At 36.9% G+C, this 23,087-nt stretch overlaps 1 protein-coding gene across 2 annotated transcripts in view; it reads right to left on the bottom strand.

The window, feature by feature from the left end:
- The window catches only part of sardh (sarcosine dehydrogenase), a 55,999-nt gene that overhangs the window by 1,741 nt on the left and 31,171 nt on the right, over positions 1-23,087 (bottom strand). For both annotated transcript variants that reach the window (XM_039677218.2, XM_039677219.2), the window contains exons 11-20: positions 22,937-23,078; positions 18,950-19,033; positions 18,634-18,747; positions 17,997-18,135; positions 17,708-17,821; positions 17,413-17,560; positions 10,545-10,638; positions 6,409-6,571; positions 4,338-4,506; positions 2,313-2,448 (exon numbers count right to left, since the gene is read on the bottom strand). In XM_039677218.2, the coding sequence (XP_039533152.1) occupies positions 2,313-2,448; positions 4,338-4,506; positions 6,409-6,571; positions 10,545-10,638; positions 17,413-17,560; positions 17,708-17,821; positions 17,997-18,135; positions 18,634-18,747; positions 18,950-19,033; positions 22,937-23,078 (1,303 nt within the window). The remainder of the gene's footprint in view (positions 1-2,312; positions 2,449-4,337; positions 4,507-6,408; positions 6,572-10,544; positions 10,639-17,412; positions 17,561-17,707; positions 17,822-17,996; positions 18,136-18,633; positions 18,748-18,949; positions 19,034-22,936; positions 23,079-23,087) is intronic.

Here is a 23,087-nt window from a genome sequence, read left to right as displayed (position 1 = left end):
AGTCACTACATGGAATAGTAATGGAACGACAAGGAGATTTTTCTAAATTTCTTTCTTTTTGTGTTTCACGGTAGAAAGGAAGTCACATGGAAACGTAAAACTAGTAACAACAAAGTCTTATGGATGAAGTCAACGTCTCTCTTCCATGAATAATACTTTTGTGACATTATGCCCAGTGATGTGTCTGCTATCGTCTTCCTCGCTGTGGAATGGAGATGTCTCAGTTCTACCTCCCCATCTGTCCCTCCTCATCTCGCTGTCTGTCAGTTAGCATTAACTACACATCCCCCTGTATCGAGTCATACTTGTAGAGCACGGACTTCAGAGTGTGTCTAAGCATTTCAACACAGACACACACATACACACAACACGCGCACGCACACACAGTCTTCCTTCCCTCTAAACCATCACACACAGACAGACACTCATTAATGTCAAGCTCTCACCAACCTTTATATTTTTAGTATTTTCAACCTAAAATGTTTAATTAATGGTGCTGTAGTTAATTTAATTAGTATTACATAAAATGATACATATTCATGGTTGAAAAACCTTGAGAGTTCATTCATAAAACTGTTGTTGATTTTCTAAGTTTAATAAATGTATTATTTATTTTTTTAATTTTATAGTTTAAATGTAAAAAAAAATGTTGAAACCTGCCTTTCTTCATTATTTAATAAATTAATATCACATTATTTATAACATTTTATTTCTTTTCATTGTTACTTATGGTAAAGGTTGTTTAATAATGTGTTATTTGCAGTGATCAAACGATGTTTAGGTCATAGCACCCAACGTTGCCCATTGTTTGATACTGGATTAATGCAAATGAGCACTTGACAATAATGGCAGTATGAGCTCAGCAGAGAGCACGACACACACACACACACACACACACACACACACACACACAGAACCCTTCATCTAATCCTCGCTCTTTAAATGACCCTATATGAGAAGTAACTCGCATGACTCACCCTGAATCATAAAAGCAGAAAAGGACAAATGAGTGCTTATGCGCCAAAAGACCCGAATCAGTGGAGTGTCTTAATATTTATCTCTTAAAAGTACTTGCCCAAGCTCAAGTTCAGTTATACTTAAAATATCATGTTGATAATGACCCATTCTCATATTTTGATGTCTGATCTGACTGTGTGAGTAAAAGAGTCGTTAAACCCACATTTTCTAGCACTACTGTAGCTGCAAAAAAGAAAAATGTTCTTTCTCAGTATTTTGTCTTGTTTTGACAGGACAAATATTTAAACAATCTTAAATCAGGATACATTTACTTGAGAAGCAAAATTATATAAGATTATAAGAATAAATATACCTTGACTTTGACATTGAGATGTCAAGTCTTCTGAAAAACGAATTAAAATTTCAGCCTGCTTATGGGGTGGGCAGCTAGCGGATTGTTAGGAAAGATTCGATGAATGTGATCACAACCTTTAATACAAGAAAAAATATCTGCAGAAAAAGAATCTATTTTTCCCTTTGAATTATATTTATTTGTCATACCCTATTAGCATAAACTCACTTAATTGATACATTTTTCAAAAAACAAGACTTAAGTCTCTTGCACACTGAGTCCGAAATTTTCGTATGCATTTTTTCGTATTCTTCATACATGCGAAAAATGCAGACGGGATCCGAATTTTTTTTAAGACGGACGAAAGTTTTCGGAGGCAGTGTTCAAACGTGATTGAAAACGTGAGGTCGTATTTATTTTTTAACAAGCGTAAATTTCTGACGACAATTTCGGAGTGTGCAAAGAATTTACACTTGATTTCAGTAGAGTTACAGCCCTGATATACTTCAAGCGGAATCGAAGAACAAACTGGTGTGGCGTCATTTCAAACTAAATCAGGCCAAAACGGAGTTTGTTTGGAGTTCATTTCGAAACAGCTTGCCAAAGTGAAATGCCCTCAAGAAATCCCTGATATATATAACTTTCTTCAGATAAATACATATAAAGATTTTTAGAAAACAAATCTATGCTTCCGGTCTACTTTCCTACGAGCGTTCGTGTGAAGAATGTTGTGACGCAAGTATGTTGTGAAGCTCACGAGTCACATACAGTTGAGAAGCACAGACATACTTATGCTTGCATGACTTTCACAAGGGCGAGAATTTTTCATTTGGGATGAAAGATTTCACAACAGATGATGTTGCGTCTGACTTTTAGAAACATTCTCATTTTGGAAGAGTTCCTATGCAGCCATAAAATGCTAAACAGATAAACATCTATTTATAGATAAATAGATAAACAGCTCACTAGATTTAGAAAGAGACAGGTATCGCACAGTACTTACCACACCACCGTCTGGGTTGCGAATATAACCATAGCCAATAGTCTTGTCAATGGCAAACCCAAATTCGGAGCGCCGCAGGTGGCCCACAGGAACGCCGTTGCGGAAAATAGCTTCCAGACCAAACATTGGCACTTTCCTGCAGGAAAGACAAACAACACATTAGAGCTGATCAAATGAGGATCCCTAAATAACATGAAAAAAACTACAGGGCTGATTTGTAGATCTGGCTGTTTGATTTTAACTTCTAAAATGTTTTATGATGATCATAAAATTCTACATTCAATTTCTACAAACTGTGTTGGATGAAGTTGTTTGAGCAATACGTAAAACATTAGACTGCTGAAATATTTAGTAAAGCTCTAAACAGACCATCATGAAAAGTGGTGGGCAAAATCTCCTTGAAAAACCTTATCAGGCAAATATGAGGTGACATATTATAGCATTAGTTTGGCATTACAGCAATTATTCACTTTTAAGCCAGACTGTAAATAAATGTCAGAAAACTTGCCAGATACCTGAGGCTATGAAAACACTGACAGCCAACATAATAGCCTGCTGCTATGCTTTGAATTTTAACCCTACAAGATCACATTCAGGAGTCTGCATCCGCTCAGTCGATGCGTCATTTTCACTGTTGTCGTGATATTTTCAAGTAAAGCAGAGCAATAACCACACAAATGATCAAAGTCAAGTGTCCATTAAAGGTGCAGTAAGTGATTTCTGAGAAACACTCTTTGAAACTAACCAAAATAATGCTTTGTGAAAATGACACTCAATGACAATGACACTCATGTTACTTTAGCTAACATTACAACAACAGCATACCAGTATCTTGGTTCTGTGAAAAAGCAAAAACCAATGTTACTCCCATGTGAAGCAGAAACAACACAACCTTGCTTTCTCTTTTCAGGCCTTCCCACTTCAGTCTCTCCAGCGCTGGAAAGCTTTTCTAATATTAATGCGGGTCCTGAACTTTTTTTCTCAGCCATTTTCTCTTTCTTCAAATCGCCCTCTTCCTCTTCCCTTCCCCCGTCACCATAACACACGTCCCCTACTGATGATTGGCTCAATCTTCCCCCTCCCCATCATGAATGGACATGCCCCTCACTGATGATTGGCTCTCTTCCCCTCCCCCATCATGATTGGACATGCCCCCCACAGCTGATTGGCTCTTTCCCCTCCCCCATCACGATAAGACACGCCCCCTACTGATGATTGGCTCTATCTTCCCCCTCCCCATCATGAATGGACTCCCCCCCCCACCCCCACCATCATGATTGGACTCGCCCCCTACTGTGGATTGGCTCTCTTCCCCTCCCCATCACGATAAGACACGCCACCTACTGCTGATTGGCTCTCTTCCCCTCCCCATCACAATAAGACATGCTCCCTACTTATGATTGGCTCCATCTTCCCCCTCCCCTATCATGATTGGACATGCCCCCTACTTCTGATTAGCTCTATCTTCCCCCTTCCCATCAGGATTGGACAGATTGGCTCTCTTCCCCTCCCTGATCACAACAAGACACGCCCCCTACTGATGATTAGCTCTCTCTCTTCCCCCTCCCCATTAATAATTGGACACACCCCCCCCACAGCTGATTGGCTCTCTTCCACCACCCCCATCATGATTGGACACACCCCCTACTGCTGATTGGCTCTCTTCCCCTCCCTGTCACGATAAGACACGCCCCCTACTGATGATTAGCTCTCTCTCTTCCCCCTCCCCATTAATAATTGGACACACCCCCCCACAGCTGATTAGCTCTCTTCCCCTGCCCCATCACGATAAGACGCGCCCCCTACTGATGATTGGCTCTCTCTTCCACCACCCCCATCATGATTGGACACGCCCCCTCCTGCTGATTGGCTCTCTTCCCCTCCCCCATCATTATTGGACACAGTGCTGATTGGCTTCTAGTGTGTTGTGCTGGTTGGTCCGATCCATTTTCTAGAGCATTTCTCAGAAATCGCGTAATGCACCTTAACAGTCCTGTTATTATACTCAACATATTCAACACTCACTCATCAACTGTGAAACAGACGATTCGTCTGCGCAAACCCTCAGCCTTTTGGGCCTCCAATGCCTTCCGACCCAGGAATGGAATGGAGGTCTTCATCTTACAGGTGAATGCAAGTCCCGCCTCCAGTGGAGTGTCATCAGGACGCAGATCTGCATGCCAATGCCTGTAACCTGATAGAGACAGACAGTTCATTCAAAATCACTTCAATAATAATAAAGCGATTGAAAATGGAATCTTTGTATTAATGTTGGTTTTATATATCATATTATAAAAATGAACAAAAAAGTTTGATTTATTAATTCTAACAGAATGACTTCCCTCATGTACACTACTGCTCAAAGGTTTGGGGTCAGTACTATTTTTGTTGTTGTTGACTTTTATTCAGCAAAGACACTTTAAATGGATCAAGGTGACAAAAAAGATTTCTACTTCAAATAAATGCTTGAATCCGATAATGCATCACAGTTTACACAAAAAAGAAAAACATAGATGACATTTAATTGATTTCCAACATTGATAATAAAAATAAATGTTTCTTGAGCATCAAATCATATTAGAATGATTTCTGAAGGATCATGTGACACCGCAGACTGGAGTAATGAATACACATTTGAAATCATTATAATGCACAGTAATACTATAAAAAAAAAAAAATGTATTCTTACCGACCCCAAACTTTTGAATGATAATGTAGGCTATAAAACAATAACTTATCAATATTTTCCAACAAACCTTAAATTACTTTTTATGAAATAATAATTTTGATTTCTATAAAATTGATCTATCATTTTTATAAAATTACAACACAGTGCTTAGCATAAGTGAACACTCCCAAGCTAAAGAGAAATTGGAAATTGAGCTTAATGCCTTAATTAAAAAAGTAAAGTTCCCTTGGCATGTGGAATTTAAATAGCCCCACATCATCACACACCCTTCACCATACCCAGAGATTGACATGGTTTTATTTCAGTTAGCCCAATAGCTAGTTTTATTTGCATTGAGAGATGATATTATGGAAAGTACCCCATGCCAATCTCTAGGTATGGTGAAGGGTATGTGAGAATGTGAGGCTATTTTAATTCCAGAAGCCAAGGGAACTTCATCAGGATGCATATTATCCTAGATCCATGAAATATATATATATATATATATATATATATATATATATATATATATATATTCATTTTAATTCAGAATTTGAAAACATGTTCATCATAAAAAGTGCATTCATGCCATTGTCTGTATGAATTGCTTTTTAAAAATATTTTTTAATAATTAATAGCTCTAAAGGGCATCACGTCATTGAACCAAAAACATTAAAAACCCTATCCATTATTACTAGCACGCTGATGCTTTCCCCAAAACAGAGATGGACTTATTTCTTCATCATACTTAGTCATGAACTCAGGTAGAGTGCGAATACTGTCAAGCAGATATGAACTACATAGAGAACACACAGTGAAGCTGACTTGAGTCTCAAGAGTGCAGTGAAAGTGCTGAAGTGCACGGCTCCAGTAATGAGTTTGTATTGTGTCCGGCTGTCTACTTCACCCTTTAATTCCAGCAAGTGCTAAATGCATAAGGGACACCTACCAACCTACAGTCCATCTGAACTGTTATCTCCACCTGACCTCCGGCAGCATGTGTGCTTTCACTGTTTCTGGTGCGGTTCAGTTTAAAGCAGTATTGAAAGCAGCACTAAGAATGAATTATATATGTGGCTCTATTGGAGAGCTATACAATGATGTTTTATGCTGTGTGAATCAAAAATGCATCTACAGGACTCTAAACAATCAATCGAGATCTGTTGAGTGAAACTCTTTGTGGCTCAAAATTTTGTATCAACAGGATCCCAGAGTAAATCAATCTTGACACACTAAAAGCAAAATTTTACGACGTCACCTGGAGAAACACATCTCATAATGCACGAGGGATTGTGAAAACATCTTTTGCCATTGAACTAGATGATTAGAAGAAAATGTAAGTGATTGTGTTGGATGGTCGCAAGCCATTTGCTTACTAGCCAAAGTCAAAAGAATATTGATAGTGATAGTAATGGCACTAAAGCATACCTTTCTCAATGCTCAGGGAGTCAATGGCCCTGTATCCAGCATTACAGATGCCGTATCTGGCACCGGCGGCCATGATGGAGTGGTAGACGGGCAGACAGGACTCTTTCGGGATATGAAGCTCCCAGCCCATCTCACCCACGAATGACAGACGCATGGCCCTCACCTACACACACACGATGAAAAAAATGCAACTTTATAATATGTGAAGTTCTGGATATTGAGTCAATTTGTATGTATAAGGAATGGACTCGTTTTCTTAGTGGAAGCTTTGAGCAAATCTATAAAAAAAAAGATAAAATGATTTCAACCCAAATATTTAACGTCCATTCTTTTTTTATTTTCTAAGTAGTCATGCAATAAGAGGGATAACGTACGTGTCAGGTGGTCATTTAAAAAAAATATAATAATCCTTATAAAGGGTGTTAAAACCAAGACAGATGAGACTAGAAATGAAACAAAACTAGAAAACAGTGTAAGCTTAATATATCTGAAGTATAATAGTACCATATTATTATTCACGAATAATAAAATGTCATGTTAAAATTGTTACATTTTGGATACCTGAATAAGCTGTTTCCATACGAACAAATTTTGCGGTTGGCAACATTTTGTAATGTTTCAGAAAGAAGTCTCTTCTGCTTACCAAGGCTGCTTTTATTTGATCAAAAATACAATAACAATGCAGTAAAAATATTACAATTTAAAGTTTTCAATCGTAATATATTTTAAACGCTAATTTATTCCTGTGATTTTTAGCTGAATTGTGTCACATGATCCTTCAGAAATCTTTCTAATATGATTTAATTTCTCATTATTCTCAATGTTGAAAACAATTTTGTGCTGCTTGAAATTATTGCGGTGACATTTTGTCAGGATTCTTTGATGAATAGAAAATTCAAAAGAACAGCATTTGAAATTAAAAAATCATTTGTAACAATGTAATCACTGATCAATTCAATGTGTCATTGCTGAAAAAAAGCATTTCTTTCAAAACAAATTTTACAAACCCCAAATTTTTGAACGGTAGTGTAATTTAAAGCAAATTCTAGTGTCGAAATTCCATGTTAAAAGATTTCCATGTGACAAATGCGGTGATCTCATGTTCTTCCTGGCGTATCTGTCCAGCCTCGACTGACTTCACCCTCCAGAAAGCTCAACTGTTCATTAAACTGGGCTGAACACCGAACACACATTAACACCCAACCAGGGATCAGGATACAGTATCAACAGCGCTAAACAGTCACTTAGATAATAGGCTGGCCGGTCTCCAGAACCTGCAGCAGTAACAGACGCACCCGAGTGTGTGTGTGTGTGTGTGTGCTGTGATCATTGTGCCAGGCCTGAGATCATGTGAAGGACACCATTATCAGCCAGAAACAAGCACTTTGTTCGCAACTGTAACCTGCAGGGAGATACAGGGAAGCATTTCTGCCATCCAATTCAAGGCACTGTTAGATTGGTACCCTGTTACCCACAATACACTAGTTTTAGCCTTAGATAACCCATCTGCAGACTGTTCACAGATCGCCTCATGCATATTCAGCCAAAAGCTGGCAGAAATTGGTGGTCACAATCTGATTGGCTGGCTTTATGTAATTTATGTCAAACTGCACAGGCTTTTATCAGTTCGGCAGGAACACAGTTGGTATTTTTCCCAGCAGCGCTTTCAGGAAGAACTAGCCAATGGATTTGCTGTATGCAATGTTCATGGCATCAAATCTTTGTGCGAGTTTAGTTTGAAACAATCAGTATTTGGAATTTTACTTTGTTACAAGTTATATCTGATGTATGATTTGCCCTGACACAAAAACTGCATTTGGGGTCAATTAGATATTTTAAAATCAATACTTTGATCAAAAGTGATTTCTATATTTCAAATAATGCTGCTCTTTTGAACTTTCATTAATTATCTTTTAAGAAATTGAGAAAAAAATAAAATAAAATAAAATCTAATCACCCAAGAAATCATTTATCAACATATTTATTCAAGATGCAATTCGATAATAGAAAACAATCAATTCATTTGCAAATTTTACATTTACCAATGACTTTTTTAATGAAAGATTGTATATTTATCTGCGATTATAAAATGCATACTCATATTTTTGAGCAAATCTTTTAAATGAACGAATGATTCTTGTTAGATTTTATGTTCACTGAAGCCTCTCCTTGCTTAGCTTGTATTCATGGTTGTAAAAAACTCTTGTATGTATTGTTCTGTTCAACAGGCCACTGATAGAGGACAGCACCTGGCCAGGGGCCCCCAGGTTATTTGAGTCGGGGGCCCTGCTGTGAGCCTTTGGTTATAAAGGAAATATATGTAACGTCTAATGTATGCATAAATAACTGTGTAATGGTGCTTGATTCTATAACCTATATATGCTATAAAGTATAAACTATTTGGCGACTGTATTGTCATGCATGAGGTGAGTGGGAGAAAGAGTGTGATTGGGTGAGGTGAGAATCACAAGAGCGGAAGTAGACCATCTGATGTGCACAAACACAAGCACACGTATACATGCATATAGGATGCGTCCATAAGATTCATTGTTATTTTAGTTTTTATTAGGGCTGTCAGGCGATTCAAGTATTTAATAGAATTAATTACATAATGTGCTGAATAATTCATTAAATTATTGCAAATTAAACACATACATTTTGGCTGAGCGATTACCCCTCAAAAAAATTATTCGAAGTCATTATCGTGTAAAACGAAGAAAAAAAGGTAAGAGAAAACAATTACACTGCGATTACAATTGCATAATTAATGCCATGAGATTAAAGGGTCTTAAATGGTTAAGACCCTTTAATCTCATGGCATTAATATAGTTCACCCAAAGGGATAGGGATAGTTCACCCAAAAATGAAATTCTGTCATCATTTACTCTCCCTCATGTGCTTTCAAACCTGTTTGACTTACTTTCTTCTGTGGACCAAAAAAAGAAGATAATCTGAGAAGTGTCTTTTATGTTCCGCAATAGAAAGGAAGTAGGTTATACCTTAGAATACGGTTCCTTCGTTATTGAATACCTACACAAGAAACACTGAGTATAACAGTAACAATCTAGTTATTAACTAACAAGAAGCTACTAGTAAGTAATAGCAGCACACAGATGAAAGTGGTGGTTCACTATTAACTAATCAATGACTACTATTTTTTAATGCTACCCAGAGAACTACTGAAAAAGTTAACAATGTAGAAACTACTAACTAAAAAAAAAAAAAACACGATTAACGAATTAGTGAGTAATAGTGGACAGGTGCTTCCCAGAGAACAACTGAAAATTTTCAGAATTCATGCAAAACTAATCAATAACCAATGCAGACAACATTTTAACTGCTACTGTAAACGATACAAGGTTGTTTACATTATCAATATCTAATAGCATACCAAACTTATGATTTGGGAGAGCTGTTAATAATTGGCCTATGCTGTCTATTTATCAAACTGAATAATTTTAAATAAATGGATTTTTAAATGCAGTTGTCGGGACCTTGCTTGTCCTGTGGACAATTTTCCGGCATTCCTCTGGACTGGCACTGAATCACTCAAGTCATATTGAGTACATGAACATATCGAGTCAGCCATCCAAATACCAGATACAGTTATTTTATTATTTAACCTACCTCCCAAAGAAATATGTTTTTTATGTATGTCTCCTAGCGAATATATATATATATATATATATATATATATATATATATTATATCTCCTAGCTTTTATATATATATAATAAATAATACTGGGATGTTTTAACCCAATTTTGGGTCAAATATGGACAAACCCAGCCATTGGAATACATTTTAAATTACATTTTTAACCCAATGATTGAGTTTGTCCATATTTGACCCAAAACCCATATTTGTTGTTTTTGGGTAAAACAACCCAGCATTTTTAGAGTGTAGGGGAGAGACATCTCGCAGTGAGATGTGTGATATATACAGTAAGAGGACCTATGTAGGTCTGGGGTGGGGCATGTACGGTAGATGCATTAAAACATTATAACACGTTATTTTTTCCAGAACTAATTAAGTAAATGAATGTGCAAGAAGCACTAATTAGAGCATGAGCAAGTGTGTGTGACTGAGATTGGGCTGCACAAAGATGGAGGACAGGGAGAAGGAAGGAGTGTTACCTTGTGTCCGGCTGCGTTCACTATCTTGTGTGTGGAGAAGGGAAAAGCATCATTACTGAGGTCGGAGTCCAACACTTCCTGCAGAAGCTCACGGCTGTCAACACACAAATCACACGCTTTACAATTAAACAACCATACCTACAAAATCAATACTTCATAAATCAGTATCAACTTTACACCAGTTTTAAAAAATTAATGAAATGAAGCAGAGGAAAGGTCATGAGAGGCATTTTCATGAGAACTCACATTCTACCACTCTTTCTCACTTTCATAATTATTTAAAAGTCAATAAAAAAATGTAAATAACATTTATTTAATTTGAAAATTAATAAAATACTATATATATATATATATATATATATATATATAACCAAAACATTTCACAAGAGGTTTGGTTAGGTTTAAAATAATATGACTTTAATTTATAATAAAAGAATATTTTAAAGTATTTTACATTATTAAAAAAAAAGATTAATTAGTAAAATAAATACATTGAATACAGAATAAATACAGTGGCCCTTAAGCCAGACTTAAAATGTATTAAATGTCATTGCATTATATATATATATATATATATATATATATATATATATATATATATATATAGATAACACCAAATGGCATTTATTGTAGAGAAAACATTTCACAAAAGGCAAAAAAAAAAAAAAGTTGAAAAGTGTTGAATAAAGTGTGTATGCAAATTAACATAACATAACATTATGGTTATTATTTTTATTATATATTCTTAATGGAGTGCATGAAAATGCCATTTCTACTGTCTCCATTTCATCAGGTCAGCCATCAGTCTCTCTCCCATTTACTCTCTCCATCAGTGTTCCTTTCTATTTTCAACCCGCGGCCCTTGCCTGACCTGCTCTTTTCCTGCGAGTGTGTGTGTGTGAGTGTGGGTGCGATGGACTTGTTCTCGCAGCATCATTTGGGGTGACAGGAACAGCTTGGCCTGTTTTGCATTAGCATGTGTGTTAACAAAAGCAGAAGGAGGCCTGACGGATGTTTGCTCAAGTGCAAGAGTGTGTGTTTGGCTTCATACATGTATCTCACAGTACAGTTCTATTCCAGCAACAGACAAAGAAACATGAGATCAGTGTGTACAGAGTGAGGACCAGTAAAAAGGGTTGATAAAGGTGAAGGAGGAAGAATGGAGTCAGGGGAGAGCATGAGAATGGAAATAATGAAGGTGGATTGCCATGTATTTGAAGAACTGCATTGTGTGTGTGTGTGTGTGTGTGTGTGTGTGTTTAAAGGAACGTGTCCTTCCCTCCACCCACTCAAACATCACTCTGTTCACTGAAGCACAAGGCCAACAACCACTCTAATTATACAGTGTGTGTGTGTGTGTGTGTGTGTGTGTGTGTGTGAGAGAGAGAGAATCTAATTAGGCACTCTGACTCTCCTTTAGCAGTGTCAGTTAAGCAAGGATCAGATATAGTCTTAATGAAATCACTTTTCACCACAGAGCACAAACGAAGAGAAATGAAGCGAGCGCTCAACCAAAACGCTCTGAGAATCTAGTCGTGCATTAAATGTACTCAATATTTAAGCATAATGTTACATTTAAATGAAGAGATTAACCTTTAAGTTCTAGAGAATGACAGTTTTAAATATATATGTGTATACATTCTTGCGTATGTTTCTATACACACATTATATATTCAAACCCACATTAATTTCCATTTCAAATAAATGCTGTTCTTTTGAACTTTACAGTCATAAGAATGCTGAAAAAAACATTTATTATTATTATTGCTGGGGACAACAGTTTTCAACATTGATAATAATAATAAATGTTTCTGGAGCATCAAATCATCTCTGAAGGATCATGAAGACTGGAGTAATGATGCTGAAAATTCAGCTTTGCATATCAGAAATAAATTACATTTTAAAATATATTACAAAAGAGAACTTATTTTAAATTGTAATTATATTTCACAATATGCCTTTTACCTTGATTTTTTATCAAATAACGGCAGCTTTGGGTAGACAACTTTAAAATACATTAAAAATGAAATATAATTTCATTTATATGTGGAACAAAAAGAGAAATTCTGTTGAATGTTTAGGCTTCTCTCTTCCATACAATAAAAGTGGATGGGGACTGAGGCAGTCAAGCTCCAAAAATAACAGCAAAAAAGTAATCAATGTGGCTTTTACACTATACAGTATTCCAAGTGTTATAAAAAACTTATAATTTATTATATAACTGATAATTTACTCACCCCAATGTCATCCAAGATATCCATGTCTTTCTTTCTTCATTCGAAAATAAATTAAGGTTTTTGATGAAAACATTCCAGGATTTTTCTCCATATAATGGACTTCAATGGGAACCAAACGGTTCAAGGTCCAAAAGAAAGTTTCAGTGCAAACTGTTGAAAGGGCTTTAAACGATTCCAGACGATGAATAAGGGTCTTATCAAGCAAAGCGATTGCTCATTTAAAAAAAATAATTAAATAACAAAATTTAAGTTTTATAAGCTCAAATGGTCGCCTTGCTCCGTTCTGTGATGCGCGTTCGTGACTCTCCTGTTCGAACTCGTTCATCAAAATGAACAAATCTTTTCCAGAATCAATTCATTCATTTCATTGAATCAAACAAATGACATGAAAAAAGATTCGTTCATTTTGATGAAAGAGTTCAAACAGGAGAGTCACGAACATGCATCACAGAACAGAGCAAGGCGACCAGTTGAGCTTATAAAAAAAAAATATTATTATTTTTTTAAATGAGCGATTGTTTCGCTTGATAAGACCCTTATTCATCGTCTGGAATCGTTTAAAGTCCTTTGAACAGTTTGCGTTTTAGACAGAAACTGTCTTTTGGACCTTGAACCGTTTGGTTCCCATTGAAGTCCATTATATGGAGAAAAATCCTGGAATGTTTTCATCAAAAAAACTTAATTTTTTTTTTCGACAGAAGAAAGAATGACATGGACATCTTGGATGACATGGGGGTGAGTAAATTATAATTAAAAGTTTTTTTTAAAAGTGAACTACTCCTTTAAGAGGGACAATAGTTTTATGTGAGGAGCAGACTAAAATTAAAGTTGTCTTGAAAATCTTGGTTGACTTGAGCACCATTCACTTTCACTGTTTAACAGCTTGGACACTCTGCTATAAATAACTGCTTTTATGTCCCAGAGAAGGCAGTCCAGACCGACAGACATAAGGGCGAATAAATGCCATGAATTATAATTTTCATGTTCATTAAAATGTTCTTTGTATAAAAAAAAAACACAATCTGCCTGTTTTGGCTAAAAAATGTCCTATTATAACATGCATCAGCTGATTCAATCATCAGACTTGAAAATCATCAGCCTTCGGTCAAGCTCACAGTGGCTTCGGGGCGTCGCGAACGCAGCTCTGGAAGCATGTCAAAGCACACATTCACACTTCAATAGAAGCACACTGCAATATAACCTTGCTCTGCTAACACTGCATGAATCTCGCTCTCGTCCTGACAAGGATATGACACAGGGATCATTTCAACACGCACACAACAGCCTTTCAGACAGAATGTGGCTCAGAACATCTTCACCCAAATACACTGCATCTTATGAGCTTCCCGGGCTTGACCGTCACCCCGAAATAATGTCTGGATATTCACAAACAACGAGAGTTCCTTGAATCAACATGTTGTTCCTAGAACATGTTGTACTTGGGATTTCAACACAATGTTAAAATCTGAGAAAAAATATTGAGAAGGTCTCTCATGAGGACAAGGCTAGCTATAAAATCACACTAGAACATCATTACTCAGAGACGAGTCATCAGCTGTGTCTACACATGGGCTGTCTCATTCAACTTACTTTTTCTTTTTTTTACTATGATATAAAACTGTATATTTAACCACCACCCCATGACATGATTAACAATAAGTTAAATAAAAAGAGGTTTTCAGGGCACCCTGTGTGAAAATCATTATCATTAAATTAGATGTGACAGAATCACTGCCCTCTCCTAAGCCATGAGGAGACCAGTGAAGGAAAGGAGGATGAAGAGGGAGATTTCACAAAGCTGCTAACTCTTTCATCTAGCTTTCATCTGGACACAAGGAAAAGGATTGAAGGACACAGGCGAAGGGCACACTCTTTTGATGAGCAAAGGAGAAGTGCTTTAAAGGGCTCATATAATGGAACATCTCATTTCTCTTGATCTTTTGAAAAAGAACAGTTTCAGAACTCCGAGTCAAAAAAGATCCTTTACGATACAAAGCAGCAAGAACCGCTTGTTCTGAGCGACTGTCTGCATAAAAGACAGCAGACAGGGATGAAAACAAAATAAAAGTCCATCTCATAAGAGCATAAGTTTTTTTTGTTTTTTTTGTTGAAGTAGCTAATCATGTAAATTTTATTGTGTATAAAAGCCCTTCCAGGGACAGGAGTTGAAAATTAGCTATAGCTATAAACTTTATATGCAACACTTCAGTGACATGTTTGATCTTGACACTATGTTTGTTTGCATTGTCCCTGTCAAATAAATAAATAAATAAATAAGTATGGAAGCTTGTTTCCTGAATAAAAAAATAAAATAAATAATTGTGACTTTTTATCTAACAATTCTGACTTTTTTCTCACAATTGCGAGTTTATATCTCGCAATTCTAACTTTATTTCTCAGAATTCCGTGATAAAAAGTAAGAATTGCGTGATAGTCGCAATTGCGTGTTATAAAGTCAGAATTGCGTGTTATAAAGTCAGAATTTCAATATCTCGCAATTCTGACTTTATAACTCGCAATTCTGACTTTATATCTCGCAATTGCGACTTTATCACGCAATTCTGACTTTATATCACGCAATTCTGATGTTATATCTCGCGATTGTGACTTTATATCACGCAATTCTGACGTTATATCTCGCGATTGTGACTTTATATCACGCAATTCTGAATTTATATCTCGCAATTGCGACTTTATCACGCAATTCTGACTTTATATCTCGCAATAACGACTTTATATCTCGCAATTCTGACTTTATATCTCACAATTCTGACTTTATATCACGCAATTCTGACTTCATATCACGCAATTCTGACTTTATATCTCACAATTACGACTTTATCTCACAATTCTGACTTTATGTCTTGCAATTCTGACTTTATATCACGCAATTCTGACTTTATATGTCGCAATAACGACTTTATATCACGCAGTTTTGACTTTCCATTTTGCAATTGTGAGAAAAAAAGTCAGAATTGTGAGATAAAAAGACGCAATTACCTTTTATATTTTTCATTCTACGGCGGAAACAAGCTTCCATACATAAGGGACTGGGAAATAGGGAGGGTGGAAAAATAGCAAAATGTAAGAAATACAACAATATTTGTGATGCAAAGAAAATTTTGATTCACATAAGTGGACTTGACTTGAGTTTAAATAAAATATATATAACAAGAACAATTTGAACAGTCAAAACAAACAAATAAAATCCAACATTTCACCACAAATAATTTGGTCTGAATCATGGCTTAATTATTCTAGGTCACATCAATAATATGTGACAGTTATGCTGTTAATTTAAATGTAATTTAAATTATGCAGCTTAAACAACCCCCCCGGAGAACATTAAATATTCTTTCCTGTATCTCTTCATCTTTCCTTAATACACCTCTGAGACACACTTTATATTGAGTGACTGACTGTTGTATAATATTAGACTTATGGCTCTTTTTTTCATCTGTTTTCAGGGCAGAGGTGAGAGAGACAGCATGTGGAATGGTTTCAGGCGAGAGATGACAGACAGTGGATGTTATTACTGTATGCAGCAGCATGATTCGGATATGTTAAAGAAAATGAAGAAAGAAAAAAAAATCACACTCGGCTCCTTCGCAGTTAAAAATAACCAAGATAAGAAATGAGTGGCGTGGGAAATACGAAAAAAGCACAGCAATTAAGGGGTGACACTCTAAAATATCAAGAGTGCAAAATAGACACGGCAATGTGTATTATTTTCAATGGGGAAAATAGCTTATCATTTTTATAAATATTGCATAGGGTCATAAATCCCCTCAAAATTCTAGCCAATTGGGTTACACTTTATTTCGATAGTCACTTTAGACATTCTACTAATTATAAGCAACTTTTCAACTACATGTCAACTAACTCTCATTAGAGTATTAGTATATTATAGTAGACTGTCAGTAAACTGTTAGGTTATGGTTAGGTGTTAGGCTTTGTGTTAGGCGATTAAGTTTACTTGTAGTCGCCAAGTTACTCATAGTCAGTTGAATGTCTGTTGGGGGACCAACAAAATAAAGTGTTTGCAGATATTAAGCTGACAGTCTACTAATACTCTAATGACAGTTAGTTGACATGTAGTTGAAAAGTTACTTACAGTTAGTAGAATGTCTAAAGTGGACTATCGAAATAAAGTGTTACCGCCAATTGTGACACGTAACGAACAGGGTAAACATAGAAGTAAGTTCTCATTTTATTATTCAATTACTTGTAGCCGGTGAGGTGGCAAGAGGGCGTGGCCAGGTAGGCAGAGGGTTTTAAGCAGGCACCTGTAGGGAGGCCTAGAGAGGAGGTCCAATCTTTTGTGTGGAATTGTGCTGTTTGGTAGCACTTGCTTGTGTGTTGGTGCACACTAGCATACAGAAACAAAGTCAAATAGACTATTTTCATTTTTTAATCAGTACTTTCCAGTATTGATCAATTATTCATAATCAACAACATTTATCCCACTTTGACCACCATCTAGGATAGATTTCCTGAACTTCTTGCAAAGCATTCTGGGATGCTCGCCATGATCCTGGCTAATGACCATTCACACCAAGGATGATAGCTATCAAGTTTTAATAATGTGTTTATAAGTGTGTGATGGTGTGTGTGTGTGTGCTTGTACCAACCTCTTGGGTCCCTGAATGCTGATCATGCCCATGTCCTCAGTGTGGTCTATTAGTGTGCAGCGGAAACCTTGGTCCTGCAGCGTTGACTGGATGTGGCTCCAGTTGTGCTGCGCCACACCACCTCCAATGGCCAGGTAGTACGCATCACCTTCAGAACACACATACACACACACACGATGTGAATATAAACTCATGACTTCCTCCTAACATGCTGATGAGATGCTCGCAACGTCCTGTTTCAATGCCTTACGCAGCCGTTCTGTGACCCTGAACAGAATACATCACATGTGTTTACCGTTAGACTGGGGTGTCAGTGGGAGGTGGGCGGGGCTTGGCTCCAAACGACTGACGGTGAGGTCAGACTCAACTCCACCCCTCTTGTTTAACATGCAGGTGTAGACTGTGGAGCCTGAAACACACAATCAGTCAAGATAATTACACTTCAGAAAAGTTTACCACTGGAAGTATGTGCTCAGAAAAAACAATGTTCCTGACTAGATATTATATGTGAAGACAAGAAAAAGAGTGAAAATAGATACGCTCAGTGTGGATGGATGGGAGACAGGGATCACAGAGATTCTCACCTGGAGCTTTGTTGACATCCGCTGTAAACAGCCAATCAGCAGCCTTCTTTGCATCCGGCCCAGTCAAGTAAAACTTACCAAAGTAAGACATATCAAACACAGCTACAGCATTCCTACAGGTCAGACACTCGTGCCGAATCTGGGTTCAAACAAAAAATGTAAATTGTAATATATATATTAGGGCTGTGCAAAAATTAATTGCGATTAATCGCATCCAAAATAAAAGTCTGTGTTTACATAATATATTTGTGTGTGCTGTATATAATTATTTTGTATATATAAATACCTATGCATGCATGTATATATTTAAGAATTATTTGCACTTAAATTCTGTATATATATATACATAATCTATATTATATAAATGTTTTATATATAAATATCACATTTTCTTAAATATATACATGCATGTGTGTATTTATATATACAAAATAATTATATACAGCTATAATAATTATAAGAATTATAATAATATACATATATTATGTAAACACAGACTTTTATTTTGGATGCGATTAATCGCAATTAATTTTTGCACAGCCCTAATATATATATATATATATATATATATATAAAGATTAAATAAAGTGGAACTGGAAACAAACACTCTCTTAAAACATCTACAGATGTTGCTCACCACATCATGATGTGGAGGGAAGTCAAAAGTGTACTCTTTGCCAAGTATCTGGCTGTATTTGTTCACAGTGTTCTTGGGGACGTCATAGGCTCCGTAGTAATCATAATCTAGAACCTGAGGAAAGGCCATTGCAAACACCAATTTAGCAGACAAATCAATCAACCATCAACATGCGATTTTTGTCCTATACTGAGGTAATAATGCATATCTGTGTGTATGTGTGTCTGCGTACATCTGTGTGAGCCTGTGTTTGTGCTTGCGCATATACAGTATGTGTGTATGTATCTTTATCTGTGTGTGTGTGTTGAAAACTCACTTGAGCAGGTCCATCTCGGTTGAACCATCCAGGTCTCTCCCAGCCGTGTCTCTCTTGAAACACACAGCCCTGCTCCTGTAGCACCTGTTAAATAACACAACCATCAAACATAAAATATTTTGTTTTCCAGTGAAGGATCCAGCATGTTGTAGGCAGTGACTAAAGACAGAAAAGAATCATAAATATGGAGAGAACACCGCGACGGAAAATCTGTAATCAACATTTCCCACTGGATGACAACGAACACAGTCTTTGGGCCCAAAAGGAGGGGAAACAATTGTGAGTAAACCGTCGTTCTGTCAGTTCCGCCCCACTTTCCCAAAGCAAAACGCCATCACGTACAAATGAGAAAGCTGCTGCCATAGTATGTTTACCATAACGCTGCTTAAAAGTAGAAAAAGTATGATACAATCTTCAGTGATAAATCTACTCTTAACAACACTGCATTATTAATAACCCTCTGTTGATCGGACTCTCTGTGGGAGGGAATACAAAAAATGGAGGTACACCTAAGTTCTCATGAAAGCCCTGGAGCTCTCAAAAGTCAGATGAAGAAAACACGAATGATAAATAAACGTGAATTTCTCTGTCCGAGCACAAAGAAAGGGTAGTCATTTTTTACATTATATTTTATTTAACCTTAATTTAACGGATAACACAGTCTCATCCCAATAAGTCATATAACTGACGTCTTGGGACGTCTTTTGACCATACGTCAACATCCGCCCTTTTAGGGTACCCTTAAACGTCGGTTACATGACGATCCCGGGCCGTCATACAACTTGGTGACGGGATAGGTTTAGGGGTAGGTTTAGGTTTAGATCTGGGGTAGGATCCGATAACGTCATCTAACCGATGTTTAAGGGTACCCTAAAAAAGGTGGATGTTGACGTATGGTCAAAAGACGTCCCAAGACCTCAGTTATATGACGTCTTGGGATGAGACTGGGCTGACCAGGAAAAGTCCCATTGGGTTACAGTAACTCTTCTCTTAGGGAGTCCTGGCCAAGATACATATACATACTATAGAAACTATGACAATACAAAATGAGTCTGTAGCCCAAACAGAGCAGGATAAGTTATGCATAGGTGTGGGGTCCCTAACCATGTAGGTAACACCCCTACCACTGATGAACACCCTCATCAAACACAGATTATGAGCAGAAATGTCAGTTTAGGCAGAATCGAGAGTTCGGCGTAGCATCCCTCCCTCATGCTTTTGTTTTCCACCGCCCCAAAAAGCCCATCACGATTTCTCCAGCTATTTTTGAGCTCTAACACAAAAAGAAGGAACTGGTCCACCCTCCTCCCGGCCCCCCACACAGCACCAGATTCACGCTTTCCATCTCCCAGGCCAGAGAAACACTGGTTGCTAGGCAATTCGCCTTCCTTCTCCAGGGTTTTTGAAGTCCATACATTATTCTCCTGGACTAAAGCATGAGCTGACGAGCTTTCCATGAGTCACGCACAGCAGCTTGTCTTATCCAGCATGAAACGCTATTATTTATTGTTTTTTGATAATGATAATGTTAGTGTTCTTTAACAGGCCCAGGCTAAAAATACAGTACACATGAATTAATTCAGCCACTGTTCCCATGCCAATGAGCCACTAGTGTACACGCTTGTCCATGCTATTACTTAACAGAGGAATTTAAACAAGTATGTGGTAAAATAGGTGTTAATCGAATTGAGAAGAAATGGAAAGGTTTCTTTCTAGAGGTAAAAACAAACCTGACAAGGATCTGCATGAGGTCAAGGTTTGCACAATTGATTTCTTGAGCATTTACATTCATGTGGTGTCAGTGACAGAAAGCTTGTGAATTTAAGGGATGGTTCATCCAAAAATTCTGTCATCGTTTATTCAACGTTGTGTTGGTCAAAATCTCTGGTAGAACACAAAAGGGGCAACCTCCAAAAATGACCAAATCACCATAAAATTCGTTTTTAAAAGTTTTTAAAAAAGACATCCAAGATGTAGGTGTCTTTGTTTCCACAGTATTTTCAATTTTGATATTTTTTAGGTCAAACCGTTCTTGTCTGTCAGTCATATAATGGAGGTATATGGGGTCTTCCTCAAAGAGCATGCACAGAGAAGTCCAGATTAAAAATGATTTACTGACTCTTAAATGTAAGTACATATTGATGGCCTAAGACACGAAACGAGCGGTTTGTGTGAGAAAACGAACAGTATTTATATAGTTTTTACCTCTTGTAATCACAGTCACGTCTATTATACTGTGAGGGAGCGGGCGCTTCTGTCTGCGCATGCGGTAGAAAGGCCAGGAAGTGATCTCTCACGCATGTACGTCACTCATTGTTTACACAGAGATTTTGGAAGTTTTAAGATCTAAACATATTAAGATATATCGAAATCGTCTTCCATTGCGATTTCCTGTATATCTAAATATGTTTAGATCTTCACAGTGAAAGGTAAAACTTCCGAAATCTCTGTGTAAACAATGAGTGACGTACACGCGCAAGCGATCACTACCAGCGCATGCGCAGACCGAAGCGCGTGTGCCTTCAGATCAGTTGGACGTGGCTGTGGTTACAAGAGGTAAAAACGATATAAAAACTGTTCGTTTTCTCACACAAACCGCTCATTTCGTGTCTTAGGCCATTAATGTGTACTTACATTTAGTCATTAAATCATGTTTAATTTGGACTTGCTCTTTGAGGTGGTGACCATAGATCTCCATTATATGACTGACTGATAGACAACAACGGTTTGACCGAAAAATGTCAAAATTGAAAATACTGTGGAAACAAAGACACCTACATCTTGGATGCTCTTGAGGTAAACTAAAACATATATAAAAAAATAATTTCAAAGTGAACGATCCTTTTAAATTATTATACTAAATTTCTTTATTTTCAAATGATAAACCATTGAGATTTTATTTTGGCAGTTTGTCAGTTTCAGAGTTCACAGCTCATGATCAAAATTGTGCATACATTTACTTAATTAAATCACAACCTTGACGATTAGTGGTTGCATTAAGCCGTATTGCATTAGCGATTATATATCAATTGTACAAAACCAAAAAAATGCTTCATTATATGGAAAAAGAACAGCCTAAACATTCTTCAAATTCTACAGAAAAGAAAAAAAAAGTCATTCAGGTTTGTAAGGAAATGAGAGTGAGTAAATGATGACAGAACTCACATTTTCAGGTGAACATTTCCTCTAACACGCAAAATAATATTCAACATTTTTACATATTGATATAAATGAAGGGTGAAAAGTTCACTTTTGAGATTAGATGAAAGGCAGGTGTCTTTTTAACCAAGTTATCAGTATCACATCCCTTTGCTGGATTAAGATTTCCAAGCTGGAAAGAGATGAAATATTTAAGAGGAATGTCTAATTTATAGTCATCTTAGTGAGACGCAGTGGTCTAAATGAACGTAGAGTGTTATTATTGCTAGCTATCTATATTTCAGCAGGCTATTATTCACTAGGATGAAGCCTTCTTGTGCGGCTTCACGCCTGGAGCCTAGCCAGAACAAAGTGGTATTTTTGGAAACACTTAAACATCATCTTTTTAGCAGTAGCTTAGCAACAAGTCTTTTGAGCAGCCCCACAGATGCTGGCAGCAAAACACTGGCTAATAGATTAACACATAACACTTTTGGCTAGCAAAGTGTAAGCTAAGTAGCCAAGTTGTGAAATTTCTCAAGTTAAATAATGATTTACACTTAAAAGGATGATGTTTTGATGTAATTAACGCAACTTGTTCTCGGATCAGGCTTGTGGGAATTTTTTCGTCTCAATACAAGCAATTACAAACTGATTGGAAGACGGGTGTGAAAGCAGGACACTGAGACAGAAAGAGCAAGAAGAAGACAAAGGAGCATTAGTACGGTTGAGAACCACTTGTCTAATGCACATGCATGTAAAGGAAATGATATATGATTAAAGCAAAACAAAGACGTCTCGAGTCAGTGGTTGATAAGAGGATAGAGAGATGCAAGAGAAGGGCAGAACCTGGTGGAAGGGATCTTTCCTCATGTTGCGGCTGGCCAAAGGTTCATCGAAGGGAAAAACTACTGAATAGTTTTTGGCGTATGACTCGTGACTTCGCTCTCTGATCCAGCGATTGTTTTCGGTCAGGGAATGGTGGAACCGCCTGAGATAC

This window comes from Pimephales promelas, chromosome 23 (assembly GCF_988280905.1).
Source record: "Pimephales promelas chromosome 23, fPimPro1.hap1.1, whole genome shotgun sequence".
NCBI lineage: Eukaryota > Metazoa > Chordata > Actinopteri > Cypriniformes > Leuciscidae > Pimephales > Pimephales promelas.
This window is presented reverse-complemented; position numbering and strand designations above follow the sequence as displayed.